Source organism: Artibeus jamaicensis, unplaced genomic scaffold, assembly GCF_021234435.1.
Source record: "Artibeus jamaicensis isolate MK-2021 breed Jamaican fruit bat unplaced genomic scaffold, CSHL_Jam_final contig_402, whole genome shotgun sequence".
In the NCBI taxonomy this organism is placed as follows: Eukaryota; Metazoa; Chordata; class Mammalia; order Chiroptera; family Phyllostomidae; genus Artibeus; species Artibeus jamaicensis.
The window spans coordinates 5,652,677-5,668,301 of record NW_026521818.1 but is presented as its reverse complement, the minus strand read 5'-3'; the positions used below and the strand labels follow the sequence as shown (position 1 = coordinate 5,668,301).

At 40.8% G+C, this 15,625-nt stretch overlaps 1 protein-coding gene across 2 annotated transcripts in view; it reads right to left on the bottom strand.

Annotated features, from left to right (window-relative positions):
• The window catches only part of CAMK4 (calcium/calmodulin dependent protein kinase IV), a 206,262-nt gene that overhangs the window by 27,840 nt on the left and 162,797 nt on the right, over window positions 1-15,625 (bottom strand). For both annotated transcript variants that reach the window (XM_037167062.2, XM_053665324.1), the window contains 2 exons: window positions 9,991-10,081; window positions 7,825-7,899 (listed from right to left, as the gene is read on the bottom strand). In XM_037167062.2, the coding sequence (XP_037022957.2) occupies window positions 7,825-7,899; window positions 9,991-10,081 (166 nt within the window). The remainder of the gene's footprint in view (window positions 1-7,824; window positions 7,900-9,990; window positions 10,082-15,625) is intronic.

Here is a 15,625-nt window from a genome sequence, read left to right as displayed (position 1 = left end):
TAAATTAAAAAGGGCCAAAATCTACACAACTGAATTTCCGCAGAATACACATGGTTTAGGTCAATACCGTACCAATGCGAAGACCTCAAGTTAGTCATTTTCCTTTAGATTTAGAACTCCCAAGACAAATTAAAATAAGCCTACATTTAACCTGCAGAGTCCTGTCCTCTGCAAGGTCAAAAATAAGTGATCTCTGGCCTTCCCCACCACCCTGCATCTGTCCCCGGAACCCCTTCTCTTTCACCTGGCACTTATTTCTTTGGACCAGGCACTGCAAGCATGGCTCTGGGACAGTCATATGATGGCCCGGGGACACTGCCTATCTCATGGACAAAGAAAGAAGGGCCGTGGTCGGGGACAGAAGCTGGATCCGGGCGCCCTTTGCCGCGGGCTTAGCCTCCTCTTTCTTCCTCTCGCCTCCCTGGTCCTTCCTACGGTCAGCAGCTCCCAGGGGCCCCTGTGTGCACACACCGGCCTGTCGAGCAGCCTGGCACAGAAAGTGCAGTTGACTTTGCACTATGTACTTAATTCTTCTCGTTTTTAAAAAGTTCATAGTAAAAAGAAAGTCATCGTTGGGGGTGTTTAATTAATTCTCAGGTAAGATCATCCCTTGTGTGATTTGATTATCACTGTAATTTGATAACTTGTATCTTACCTTAGCTTTTTAGTCCCCCAAAAAGGCACAAAATATATCTTTCATGAAACTATTCTGAACGCTTATATTTTTTATTTACTTCTCTTATTCCTTTTTAAATATTCCTTCATTTTTCATATTAGTGAGTGTTCCCGTGGCAGAAATCTCTTTTGCCTGACTGTAGGTTGTTGAAAAACTTCTTTAATTTTGGTTATTTCTGCCAAAATAATAGGTTGTTTCTTTAAAACATTACGATGTGGCAACAACACAGAATTATCACTAACAAGTGATTCTTGTACAAACAAGACTAGCCAAGTTATAGTGAATTCTTAACAGCTCCGGACTCTGAAAATAAAATTTCAATAGGAATTAGAAATATGAAATATCAATACACATTTTAATTAATTAAACTTATAAATGAATGAAATGATTGGTATTAGAAATATATCTTTAAGTCTAACCCATCACCATATTAATTTCTTTTCTACTCTAACAGCTTGTACAGCTGGTCCTCGAACAACATGGGTGTGAATTACACTGACCCCCAAAATACAGTATTATAAATGTATTTACTTTTTCTTATGATTTTCTTAATAACACTTGCTCTTCTTTAGCTTACTTTATTATAAGAATATAGTATGTAATACATACATAAAATATGTGGTAACAGCTTGCGTGATTGGTAAGACTTCCCATCAAAATAGTAGATTATTTATAGTTAAGTTTTGGTGGAGTCAAAAGTTCTACACAGATTTTTGGTTGTGGGGGGTAGACACCCTTAACCCCTAAGATTTCAAGGGTCAGCTATACTTCTTTTCTGTAATTGGCAGGTGCAAGTTTGAATACCCACTGACTTTAAGCCTTAAACACCTAAACCACATAAGACATTTTGGTAGTAATACCACATGGTTACACTGTAGCACGTTTATCGAGAGTCATGGTGCGATAGATTCTTTTTTTAACCAATTTATTTTTCCAACAGCAAAATGTAGAAAGTGTCTTTTTTAAAATTATATTTTACCGATTATGTTATTACCGTTGTCCTGGTTTTTCCCCCTTTGGCCCCCTCCACCCAGCACCCCCCACTCCCTCAGGCAGTCCTCCTCCTTTTGTTCATGTCCATGGGTCATGAGTTCTTTGGCTGCTCCATTTCCTGTACCACACGTATGGTACATCCCCGTGGCTATACTGTAACTACCTATTTGTACTTCTTAATCCCCTCACCCCTTCACCCATTCTCCCACACTCCCCTCCCATCTGGTAACCATCAAACTGCTCTCTGTATCCATGATTCTGTCTCTGTTTTTCTTGTTTGCTTAGTTTGTTTGTTTGCTCAGATTCAATTGTTGATAGATATGTATTTATTGCCACTTCATTATTCACAGTTTTTATCTTCTTTTTCTTAAACATATCCTTTTAAAATTTCATGGTTTGCTGATGATGAACTCCTTCAGTTTTTTTCTTGTCTAAGAAGCTTTTTATCTGCCTTTTGATTCTAAATGATAGCTTTGCTGGGTTGAGCAATCTTGGCTATTGGTCTCTGCTTTTCATGACTTAGAATATTTCTTGCCAATCCCTTCTAGCCTGCAGAGTTTCTTTTGAGAATCCAGCTGCTTTTAAAATTCTGTAACATTTACCTTTAACATTTGGCATTTTAATTATGATGTATCTTGGTGTGGGCCTCTTTGTATCCATCTTATTTAGGACTCTCTGTGCTTCTTAGACTTGCATGTCTATCTCCTTCACCAAATTAGGGCAGTTTTCTTTCATTATTTTTTCAAATAGATTTCCAATTTCTTTCTCTTTCTATTCTCCTTGTGGCACCCCTATGATGCAAATGTTGGACTGTTTGAAGTTTTCCCAGAGGCTGCATATACTGTCCTCATATTTTTTGGATTCGTTTTTTCTTCTTGTTACAATTGGTTGTTTTTTGCTTCCTTATGTTCCAAATCATTGATTTGATAATTGGCTTTACCAACTCTACTGCTGTTCCCTTGTAAACTGTTCTTTATTTCAATTAGTCTATCCTTCATCTCTTACTGGAACTTTTTTATGCTGCTGAGGTCCTCACTAAGTTTCTTGAGCATTCTTATAAACAGTGTTTTGAACTCGGCATCTGATAGACTGCATTTCATTTACCTCTTTTTCTGGAGTTTTGATCTGTTCTTTCATTTGGGGCATGTTTTTGTCTCCTTGTTTTGGCAGCCTCCTTGTGTTTGTTTCTGTGCATTAGGCAGAGCTGCTTTGACTCTATGTCTTGGTGGTGTGGCTTAATGCAGTAAGTGTCCTGTAGGGTCCAGTAACACAGCCTCCCCTATCACCCAAGCTGGGTACTTAAGGTGTGTGCCCTTCATGTGGGCCGAGTGCACCTTCCTCTTGTAGATGAGCCTTAATTGCTTTTGGCAGATCAGTGGGAGGGATTTATCCAGGCCAGTCAGCTACAAGGACTGGCTGTGACCACTGACCACCACCCTCTGCCCTGTGTGGAGAGTCAGCTGTGCAGGGCCAGCGTGGTAGTGCTCTGATATGGTCTGTAGCTGACTACAGGGGGTGCAGGCATGGGTTACAGGGCAAGATCAGCTCCCACCTGTGTTTTTCCTGGGGCCACCCTGCCTGAGCTATAAAGCAATCTGAGATGGCTGCTACTAGTGCTGGGCCTGAGGCTCACTGAGGCCAACTGTCACTTGTTTGATAGGATTTAGGAAGTTGTGAAGCATAAACCAAGACCAGCCATTTATATGGAAAAGCAGCTTGGGTGGGCCTGTAAGTTCAGAGGGGCAGAGTCTCAGGGGATCTCCAGGGCAGGGCAAACAGTGTTAGCTGGGTTGATGGAGTCTCAGACATGGCATCAACTTGCCAGCTCTTGGGTCTGTGTGTGTGTGTGGGGGGGGAGGTGAGGTTCAGAAAAGGGATAATGGTCTCTGCTGACCTTGATGTCAGACACTTGAGTTTCTCCCTTATGCCACTGGTGCCTTTCAAGCTTCTATCCTTTTCCTGGAGTCCAGAGGGAGTTAAGGCTGAGTAGGTGAGTTTGTTTGTGGGTTCTTTAAGAGGAACTACTTGAGGCTCCAGAGTTTCTTTCACTGACTCAATCCCCACTGGCTTTGCAGCCAGAAGTGGTGGGGATTGATCATCCTTGGCACTGGAACCCTGAGCTGGGGGACCTGGTGTGGGGCTGGGACTTCTCACTCCTGAGATAGCCCTCCGGAATTTTTATCCACCACACATGGATGTGGGACCAGCCCATTCCACTTCTGCACCCCTCCTACCGGTCTGGGTGGATGTGGTTTCTTTAAATCTTTAGTTGTCAGACTTCCATTCAAATCCATTTCTGACGGTTCTCATTGATGGTTGCCCTATAATATTTTAGTTGTAATTTGGATGTGGTTGTGGGAGGAGGTTGAGCCATGTCTGCCTGTACTGCCATCAAGATGGGAAGTCAATAATTTCTTTCATGTTGAATTCTACATGGACTATTTCAGGGAACCAGTCATTGATTTCATTTAGCTGGGTCACACATTTTAATTTTCTGGCCTGGAGTTTCATTTCAACTGGGCACATTTCCCAGGAAATATTTGCTTAAACATACAGCAGCTGTGATTTTATTTTGAGATTTACTTATAAGAGAACCCTCTGCTATTAAAAGCCTAGGGCAAAAGGTTTAATGAATGAGACTGACTGGGTGGCTTTTCCTTTTTTTATTTCTTTTTTAAAAATTTATCTTTAGAGAGGAACATATCACTATGTTCCGTTCACACAGAGTGATGAGGTAACAACCAGCCCCTGAACTTCCAGGTGCTACCACTCCTCTGTGACCCTTCCTGCGCCTGCTGACAAAGAATGCCTTGGCCAGCCCTCCCCTTGTCAAACTCCTCCTCCTCCTTCAGTGTCCAGCTTATATGCTGTTCCTCTGTGAAGACCTCTCAGACGAGACTAGGTATGTTCAGGGTGGCTTGGCCGTAGATATGAAGACCTCTCTAAACAGAATTAATCACTCTACCCCTGCTGCACCCACGAGCCTTTGGCTCAGATAAATAAAAAATGTACCACAACAAACTTTGATTTGTTGTATACTGGTCTTTCTTTTATAGCCCATGAAAATAGTTGAAGGGCAAGACAATATACTGTACTTACTCTTGTAACCTCAGTGTCTAGAATGGAATCTATTAGACAGCGAATGCTCATTTTATCAGTGAGTGAATTCACAGAATGACCATTTTTCAATGCTGCAAAGAAGAACTGCTCTTATCATTATTGTTAAAGCCCTTGAAAGGTTGCTACTCTCCCTTAGTCACAGAGGAGGACTCAGAGAGATTGCGAATGTAATCTCCTCCTGATCTCCCCAGGGCAGGGCTGTTAAATTCTCAGGGGATCATTGCTGCAACCTACCTACCTCCTTGGAATACTAGTTTTTGGTATTAGATAACAATTACTAAATTAATCATCAGCTTTCTTATGGGAAATCCTTGATTTGTTTTATTATTCTTTTCTCAGTTCTATTTCAATGCTCCTATCAATGGGTGAGCAACTAGTGATCATAAATGGGCAACCCCATTTGGCAAATGGTACTTAATTCAGAGTTCATTTTTCTCCTGTATTCTTGGAGAGCTGGAGGCACGAAAGAAATACAGGAGGGTGGATAAAGACATATGAATTAGAGAAAGGAAAGTGCATACAGCACCATTAGGAGAGAGGGTTGTCTACTAATAGTGAAACAGACAATAAAATATATAAAAACAAAGCAAGAAGATTCCTATAGGGAACATGGTGTAGTGCAATGATTTTTACTTTCCCCCCCTAGGAATGGGAATCTTACTCCTAAATTTGTGGTGGAGATAAACACTTGTCTAATGCAATACTCATGTTTAGTAACAGAATCTTCAATTTACTTGGGGTAGCAACATATCCAGTTCTAGGTCACACCGGCAGCTCCTGTGGCAGTGTGAAGTATTGTAGCTGTAACTCCTGTGGCTGTAACTAAGTACCAGTCAATAAGATATAAGTGGAAGTGACATGTGGGGCTTCAGTAAGTCTATTTAATAGTGAAAGGGTACAGTCGTTTTCAGTATTTTCTCCTTTCTGTTGTGTAGAATGCAGATGTAATGGCTGATTTCAAGCAGCCATTTTGGACCATGAGGAAGCATCCTAAGAAATGGCAGAGTGAGACAGAAAAAAGCCCAGATCCCTGGCACTAGGAAGCATCACACCTGCCGAGCCATAGCCATGGAATCCACCAGGACTGTCTTTCCTGAGACTTCTAACATGAGAAAAATCAACTTCTATCTTGTTTAAGCCACAGTCATTTTGATTTTTCTGAATTTACTCCTTAGGATAAACAACCCTTGTCCTCAAAGAGCTTAAGATCCAGAACAAGAATATTTGGCACAAAGATCTAATAGAAATATAAGTATATTTAATTCTGTGTAATTATTTAATGTATGAATAATTGAGAAAGAAGGAAATAATATTTTAGCTTTCTCAGGAAATTTAACTAGTGAATAACAAAATTACAAAAAGCTTATGTAAACACAAAAACATGAAGAAAGGAGAGAAACAATGCATGATTTCTGCATTATTTGTTACAGATATTCAGATTTTTATGTCTTACAATAACCTAGTAGTAATTTTGAGATTAAAAAATTAAAATAGAAAATATTTAAGCTAAAAGCAATAACTGATAAATATTTCTACAAGGGAAAACTATACCAATTTATCTATATTGGGTTTTTTAAAAGAGAAAACTCCACAATTCTGTTCATAGACCCTTGGATATGTGGATTTTCATCTCTGACCCACTAAGAACTAGATGTGGAATCTTGAGGTAATCATACCCATTGTACCCTAGTAAAATGAGAGTTTTAGTAAATAAACTTTAAAGTTTCTTCTAGCACTTAAATTCTGGGTTTAACAAATGAATTTAATAATACATTTGTTTCGGTGGGTGTCATACTGCCCTTCTCCAGTCTGATTTCTGTGAATTCGGAAGTTGTTAAAATGAGTCCGTTATGTAGCTTTTATGTGTCTGTTTCTGATGACGTGGAGGACTAAGGTAACTCCATGTTCCTTTAGTAACCATAATTCCAGGTAACTCCAAACACCGCCCTTTTCCTATGTTCCCGTAGTGGCTTCTCCATGCACATAACACAGCCTTTCTTAAGGTGCTGTGCCTTTTGGTTTACATGTCCGTTCCCCTACAGAGTGCAAGCGCCCCAGGTGCGGCTGGGAGCTGAAAATGTCTCCCTGGTGCCAAGCACAGGCTTGAGCACACAGCAGGTGATTTTGCCGAAGAGATGAGTGAGTGAAGGAAGCTCTGTGTAGAAAGATGATGATCCTGAAAGAAAATGATGGCTAACCTTGTGATCGATAATTTGTACTCTTGTCTCTTTTCTGGGTTAGGATTTTAACTGCTTTGTGACATATTCATTATTCATAAAATCTTTAGAAAATTTTGATAATTTTTGCAACCTTTAGGTTGATGCCAGATTAATTTAGCCATTAACAAAAAAAAAATGTGTGAGTTTCACCTGTCATGGATTAACAGGTATTGTTCTGTCTCCCGATTGTGTACTGTCCATGGGTGCCTTCAGACCATCCTGGGAGTCTAGGTGAGAGGGTGTGAGGACTGTGGCTCTGTCCATCTTCCGAGACTGGGGAACTGTCTGGGGAAATCCTACCTGAAGCCCTTAGGTTAATGAGGCCAGGCCAGTGCCATCAATGAGCACTACTGACTACCTCATACATGATACATACATTGTCCTATATACCATCTACATCAACGACACACACCCTCCCTGGCAGATAAAAGAAGTACAAAGAGCTCGTGGCTTTAATTCCAAACACAGCCAAAGCTCTTTCGCTGTCTTCTTCCCGGGCGACAGTCTCTCCAATCCTGAGCTGGTTCGAGAGGATCTACCGCCCAAAAGACAGATGCAAAGTACCTGGTCCTTCCTCCCTGGGCCCCCCTCTACCCCTGCTGTTCTAACAGGGGCCCCCCAAAGCCGACATCAGAGAACCCCTCATGAAGAACAAAAGGTGGTGTGAGTATCATTTATATATGCTTCCTTGAGGAGATTCACATCGAATTGTAAGCATTTGAAGTAGAGATATTAAGAGTTTAAAAATTCAGAACTTTAAATAAAAATAGATTTCGAATAACAATGAAAGTAAAATATCAGAACTAAAGAGCATACCGCAGTACCCTGGGGTCCCACACACCGTCTTCATGAGCACTTGATGTTCCACAATTTTGGAGAGTCCAAAATCAGCTAGCAACACAAGAAAACAATTAAGAAAGCAAGTTTTTTTCTCTCAACTGTTGTAAGATGACAGAACACTTCCCTTATTTTAAATGAACCTAACTTATTTATTTTTTTGTTTTTGTATTTTAAGATGGGATGGATGTAAGTGGGGACCAGTCACCAGAGAGAGAAAACTAAAAAAAAAAGTAATAGTAATAGTTTAAGTCTTACTTTAAATTAGAGAAAAATATGATTCCTAAAAACATCTTATACTTTCCTCTATAAATTCCAGCTTTTGGCAAATAAGTTATTTCTTCTTGAAGTAATGGTTGGGATAGATATATTTTGTTAAATGTTAATTCTGAGATTTATGAAACTAACTCTGAAAGACAATATAGAATTAGTGATATAATTCAGAAATTTTAATCTGTCGGAATAAATCAAAATAAATAATTAGACTTTCATGAATGTCAAAGAAATGAACAGAAACATTAAAAGGTTTATTCTACTTCAAATAATGTCATTCATTAGTGAATTTGACAGGTAAGAATTCACTCTCCTATGAAGAATATGGCTTTATCTTTTATTTTTTTGTAAAAATCCTTTTTTATTTATCCCTCAGAATATTACCTAGATAAAACATTATCAGAAGTCGCTATCATTAGGGGACCTATTTGCGGGGTACATCTGTCCCACTCAGGGAGCACCAGGAAACCTTTTAAGGCCATTCTTCAAGAGAGGCAGGTGCGGAATGGATGCCATTTTAGACTTCAAAGATAAACCCATTTCTCCGTGGAGGTGCTGATCCTTATCAGAGAAAGCAGCAGGAAGTCCTTCAGAAAGCGAGGCTCTCCTGCCTAAATTAGTATCTATCCATCCATTTAAAGAAATATTGTTAAGGATAAAATCTTTGAGAGTGAAGTCAAAGGAGATGGGAGGCCCCCCGCTGTCTGCTGCTTTTCAGGAGCGATTATGAGAACAGGCGGGCTGCCCAGCAGGGCTTGGGCACTTTCCCTGCAGGGTCTCGCATTCACTGAGCACATTAGGCTGTTCGAGCCCTTCCCACTATCGGTGTAACTTAATTTGCAAAGGTGTTAACACTTATGAATGCAGTGAACCCATCAGATTTGCACTATAAAGGAGAGCACCAAGAGAGCAAGGTGCTTTAGAGGATTTAATTAAAAAATTTTCAAACCCTGTGCAGGCCAGACAGAACAGATTCTACTAAAGAGAATCCATCTAAAAATAAATTTTACATACATTTATTTATTTATTTATTTATGCAAATGAAGATTTGCTTTGGAAAGCAAATGGAAAGTAATATTTAATATACTCTTTTTTTTTCCTAAAATGCTAACTGAAAAATCTCTTTGGGGTAGAATCGGAATTTCCTAACGTTCATCACTACAGTTCTTCAAAATGGCTATTGGGGGAAAAAAACCAAGGTTTTGGGGGGAAACCTCATAGTCCACTATATTAGACGTCAGTGTGCACATTAGCATTTTTAAGGTTTGTGGGAAATCCTGGAAAATAAAAATCTTGTTTATGTTGGCGTTTTCCAACTTATTTGACCAATTAGCATCTCCACAAAGCCCTTGCACCTTCCCCAAAAGGGCATTATTTGCCCTTGTTCACTCCACCGAGGAATGAGCATTCTGTGGAGCACACTTCAGGGAATACAGATCTCAGTTCATCGCTGTTATAAACAGGTGACTCAGAGCCTAAATTCACTGGTAGACACTAAATATTTCGTGTCAAAATTCTTGATTATCTAAAATTAAGCTCCATCTAATTTGTGGAATAAAAGTTAATAACCAAAAAAAGAAGTGTATGTTATCTGTGACTTTCTTCTATATAATTATATTGACAAAATACAAGGCCACCCCCTGAAACTCCAGCTATTTTCAAGAGCTGTGATTCCTTTGTGTGCCCAGCAATGTGACACTAACTTTAGGCACGAATTCCAGATTAAAATTCCAGACTTCCAAACTGTGCGTTATTCCTTTAGACAGCAATTATTCAAGGAAATTAAATGGAAGGGAAATTGGATGGTGCCACATTTTAAAATTCTGTAGAACACACTTCTCCTGCGGTGGGAAAAGGGGTCAGAGTCCTTACCGATCTTGAGTGGTGCGTCTGGGGCTGGCGTTGCATAGAGAAGATTCTCTGGTTTGAGGTCACGATGGACGATCCCATTTTCATGTAGGTACTAAATGGGGAATATAATGAGATAACATTCATGTAGTCATATTCATGGTCCCAACACTTATATTTACCATTTTCAGCATTATAATGCTCTTTACTATGTAATGTGATTCAATAACACATAATTTAAAATTAAATGCCATAAAGAAAAATGTTTTAAACTATACATTAATCTTCAACAACTTATCTATAATTCCCTGAAAGTGAAATGCAATCCAAATTATATAGCACCAATTGCCAGAAGTAAAATATTTGCCCCTTGGAGAATATTAGTTACCGTTCTCTTTATCTATCAAATTGGCTAAATATTATTATAAGAAAGTCAAGGTGTTGTAGCTTGAAATTTGTCTGGTTTATTATCTAAGAAGCATAATGGCGTGTGTCATTTTATAAATTCACAGCCATGGCACAGACTTGAGATTATTGTTGAAACAGACACTTAGATGTGAGTAATTACTATGGAGAACATACCCAACCCATGACCCTGTGCAGGCCTCTCTCCTCACAGAGGGTATCCACCCTCCCCCCACACAACTCCCACCCCTCCCACTGCTCTTGCCTTCAGCCGGGCCACATCCACGTAACCCCTCATAATTACTCTGATGACTAGCTCAATTGCCTGCTCCCCTTCAGCCCATGCTCCACAGTCACGAGAGTCTTTTTTTCAAAAGTGGAGACCTAGTCACATCACTCCTTGCTTTCCTTTGCTTTTGGTATGAGTGGCAGCAGCCATGTGACATTTGATTTTGTATCTCCAGCAGGCATCGCAGACTCTCCAGGGGCAGGACGGTACCACAAAGGCATGAGGGAAGTTGGAAGAGCGTAAAACAAGAGGGAGACACTGGGGAGTCCTAGGGGTTGCATCTGTCCCTGGAGAGAGCACGACCCCTGAAAAGGCCGAGGTGACCCAGGTTCAGCCGCTTGTTGTCAGGGAGGAATTTGGGCCCCATGTTGCTAGCTCTTCTGATTTTTTTAAGGCAAGATAGAAATTCATATTTTTTGGTAAAATATTCCACATTTTCAATGGTGATGAAGTTTTAAACCCCGTACAGGCCAGACAAAACACTCTGCAGTCCCTGGTTCTTGCTTCGGAATTGAAAACAGTCCCTGGCACTCAGTAGATGTCAGTAAAATATTGTTAAGTACACGAGTACAATTTTTCTTCTGACTCTGCTTCTCCCATTAAATCCTTACTGTGGCTGGGCTGCGAGCCTTCTCTTTCGCAGTAAACGCCCTTTGACTGTTCGTCTGCTCCCGTGCCTTCGGCTACTTGTTAGAGCTCCCCCAACGCGTGTGCACGAAAGCACTGTGTGGCGGGATTGTGATTACTTTTAGTTTTTTCTTATATAAAATTTAACTATAAAAATTGTGTATCATTACTTGAAAATAAATTTTATACGACTGGCAGGCATTTCATATTTACTTATCCTGAATACCATCCATCTGCTACAAATGATGTGTTCTGAATATGAATAGACATATTTCGTTGGTAACTGTGTTTGGTCTCAAACTAACTAAACAAACTATGTGATTACACTGCTAACAGTTCGAGAATATAAGGCCTATTCCAATATAGCATCCTAAAAAAAGTTCCAGTTCGAGCCTGTTCCTCAGGCCCCACGACAGTTTATCCACCTGCCCGTGTCTCATTTCCAGATGGCCGTCCCACGAGGACCTTCCCTTGTCCGTGTCCAAACCCAAACCCTTGACCTTCTCCCAGCCCTGTCCTTCCGGTTCCTCCCACCTCAGAATGTGGTGTCTCAGTCAACTCCAGTGTTCAAGTCAGAAATTGGTTCTCTCCTCCTCCCCGCTGCCTCCATCCAATTGAAGTATGCACTCAATAAATACTTTTGAATGATTAAGAAATAATTCAACTTTCCTATTGGGAAACTGAAATTTCTACTGGTATAATCTGCATTTTTATTCATTTGCAATTACTAGTCTGTAATAGAAGTTAAAATTTGTGTGCTTATATTGTAATGCTAAGTTCCAAAGCAACATTATTTTGGAACATTTAGTTGTAATAAGGTTCAGCATCTGTATGCTTATGAAACATAGCATACTTATTGTTTAATATACTTAGTCACTTCACTGAGCATCGGTTAGATGAATTAGATTTATAGCATCATTTTGAGAAAAGCCCAAACCCAATAAGAACATTTTAACTGAACATAGGGCAAAACAGTTTCATCTTCAAAATCATATTTTGAATAATTACATAATCAGCTTTTGTTCTCCTATAGTAGCATTAAGTTGATAGCTATGGCTGAACTAATTTCTTCACAGCCTTTGAAGTGGAGCTGAATATCCAATACAGCATATGCCTCAGGGGAATTTGGGTAATGACAGTTGAAAATTCATCTGTTAGTTTTCCCTTCAGTTCCTCCATGTCTGAAACATTCGTAAACTGGACTTGTCAGTGTGATAAAATGGAGCTGAGCCAGGATTCGGCCAGCTATAATGGCACGGCAGTGAACCGTGGGCAAGCCAAAAGGCCTCTGTGAGTCAGCGAAGGTGCCTTGCTGCGTGCCAGTGGTGAGCCTGAAGGTGACTGGGCCTGCTGCTGTCCCTGCAGGGAGGTTCCCAGGTGCGCACTGCTGCTTTAGGTTTGGATGTGGCCTAGAAGTGGCTGGATAAAGCGAAGCTCTGCAAAAAATGCTTATTGAGTGACAATATCACGGGGAAAGTGAGCAGGGTGCTAAGAGCGGGTAATTATGAGCACCCCTGGGTGGGGAGGCCTGGGGTGTCACACTAGAGCAGTTATGGGGGAGAGGTCATGAAGAACAGACTCCAGTTCTCGTTTCTGATTTTGGTACAAGTCTCCTGGTGTACAAGGTCAGAATAAGGGAATGTGGATAGTTTTCACAGGTTGGAAATTCATTTCCCTATCTATTTATATGTGTGCATGTCAGAAAACTCTATGAAGTCCATGTTTCCAAGAATGGGGTATGCAGTACTGGTGGAAAATGTCACCTACCTGTACCATTTTCCTTAGAGGCAACCCCATGCATAAAACATTCATTCAACCAAGACGTCAGTGAAACACTTATTACTGCTTTCAATAGCCATTAAGTGAATAGTTATTTAAAACTGGGCATTATATAAAAAATAATGAAAAAAGAAATGTGCCTTGATTTAAACAGTCTTATGCTGAGAGAATACAACATGTAAAAAAAACCAGAAGTAATGTACATGTAATGAACAAAATGAATCAGTATATACAATGGATTTGTATGCAAGACGAGAGCAAGTGCATGTTGTGAGGCAACTTTCCAGGGGGCTGTTGAGAACAATTAGAGAGAAGAACCATGTGATAAGTTCATTCTTTTACATCCGATGTGTGTGTGTGTGCAGATTTGAAGAAAGATGAGATTTGAGGTCTGAAGGCTATGAAAAGTTTTGAACAAGTGTTTTGAATTCCCACCAGCATGGAAGAAGAGCTCCTGCTGCACTACAGCCTTGCCAGTAACTGGCATCCCTGCTGCCCCAACTTTTTTGTCTCAACACCCAGGAAGATGGTGACTAGACTCCTGAATGCCAAGTTTGGCGGCCACAGCTTTCCTCCGGCCCTTCTGTTTCCACCATGCTGCTTATCAGGAAATGAAGGGGAAGTGAATGGATTTTTATTCCTGGCACTTTCCTTGTTTATCTATTAATTCATTCTGACTGGGAAAAATCCTGGTGTCTAGTGACTGGTAGCCAGCAGTTGGGTATTTGTCTTTTCCAAAATATATGTATTTAAGGATGCGATCCAGGATGGCAGACGAGGAAGTGGAAGATATACTAAACTCCTCTCAGGAACCATCTGGATTACAACTAAATTGTAGAGAAATCATCCTGAATAACAAAGTGAACACGAGCTGGAGAGAAGCCTTATAGCCAAAGAGAGAAGAAACCACTTCACCTCAACAAGACCATAGGAAGTGCAGAAGAGGTGTGAGAGGGCTGACTGAGCTCCCACGGGTGGTAGCTTACGTTCTGAAGGGATATTTCAGTGCCTGGAGAGGTTCCCCCTGAGAAGTCTGGGGTCTAAACCTCAAGCTGAGCTCCCCAGCCTGTAGCACCAGAGCCATAAAGGAATCCAGATAATGTTCAACTGGGAAAAGCAGCAGGGTTTCTGCCTGCCAGGGAGAGATGGCTAAAGAAGCAGAGAGCCTCTTAGAGGGTCAAAAATTTTTGTTTGCAGCCACTGGACTCTGGCAGAGGAAGGGCAGAGTCCACTAGAGATGCTTGAGGAGACTCTGGGGTTGGAGGTTCTGGGGAGAGAACTGAAAAAACAGCCACTGGGATCCCTGTGCTGAGTCATCCCCCATACTGTAGAAGCCATCTTTCTCAGGCAAGAGCACTCCTCTCCAAATGGCAACAGCCTAAAGGGAAGCAATAGCCCTGTCCACAGGGATTACTCTGACACCAACCCCCTGCCCATGGAGCTTAAGCCAGCTGCTGATTACAGTTTGATTAATTTAACAAACTGATCAATTTAACTGCTCATTAGCTTAACAGCTCAGATGGAAAATACAAAAAAAGCAGCCAAAAATGGAAGACAAGGAAACAGACCCCCAAAAGAAAGAACAAGAGAATTCGCCAGAAAAACAACAAGATGAAATGAAGGCAAGCGATTTATCAGGTAGAGAGTATAGAGTAATGATTATAAAGATACTCAACAGCATGAAAAAAGACATAGAAACCACAAAAAAGGACCAGTCAGAAATAAAGAGAGCAATATCTAAAATAAATAATACACTGGAAGGAATAGAGTAGGTTAGATGAAGCCGAAGATCAAATGAGTGATTTGGAAGACAAGGTGAAAAAAAAAAAAACCATACACACAGGCAGAGCAGCAAAAAGGAAAAAGAATGAAGACTTCTGGTCAAAATGGTGGGGTAGGCAGACATGATTCACCTCTTCATACAACCACATCAAAATTACAACTAAAATATAGAACAACCATTACTCAGATCTGTCAGAAATTGAGTTGAATGGAAATCTGACAACTATGGAATTAAAGAAACCACATCCATCCAGATTGGTAGGTGGGGTGCAGATGCAGAATGAGGATGGTCCCTCAGCCACATATGGTGGATAAAAATTCTGGAGGGGTATCTTTGGACAAAGGAGTCCCAGCCCTGTACCATGCACCCCGGCCCAGGGTTCCAGTGCTAGGAGGATAAGTCCCCACAACTTCTGGCTGCAAAAAACCAGTAGGGACTGAGTCGGTGGAAGAAAATTCTGGAGCCCCAAGCAGTTCCTCTTAAAGAAGACATGCACAGGCTCACCTACTCAGAATCACCCTCTGTGAGCTTTAGGACAAGGGCAGCAGCTTGAAAGGCACCAGTGGCATAAAGGGAAGAACTGAAATGTCTGAAATAAGGTGAGCAGAGACCATTGTCCCTTTTCTAAACCATCCCCCCATAAGAGCAGGCAAGCTGGTGCCATAATTGAGACTCCATCAACCTGGCTAAAACTGTTTTACCTATGTTGGAGATCTGCTGAGACTCAGCCCCACCCAAGTTATAGGCCTACCCAAGCTGCTTTTCCATATGAATGG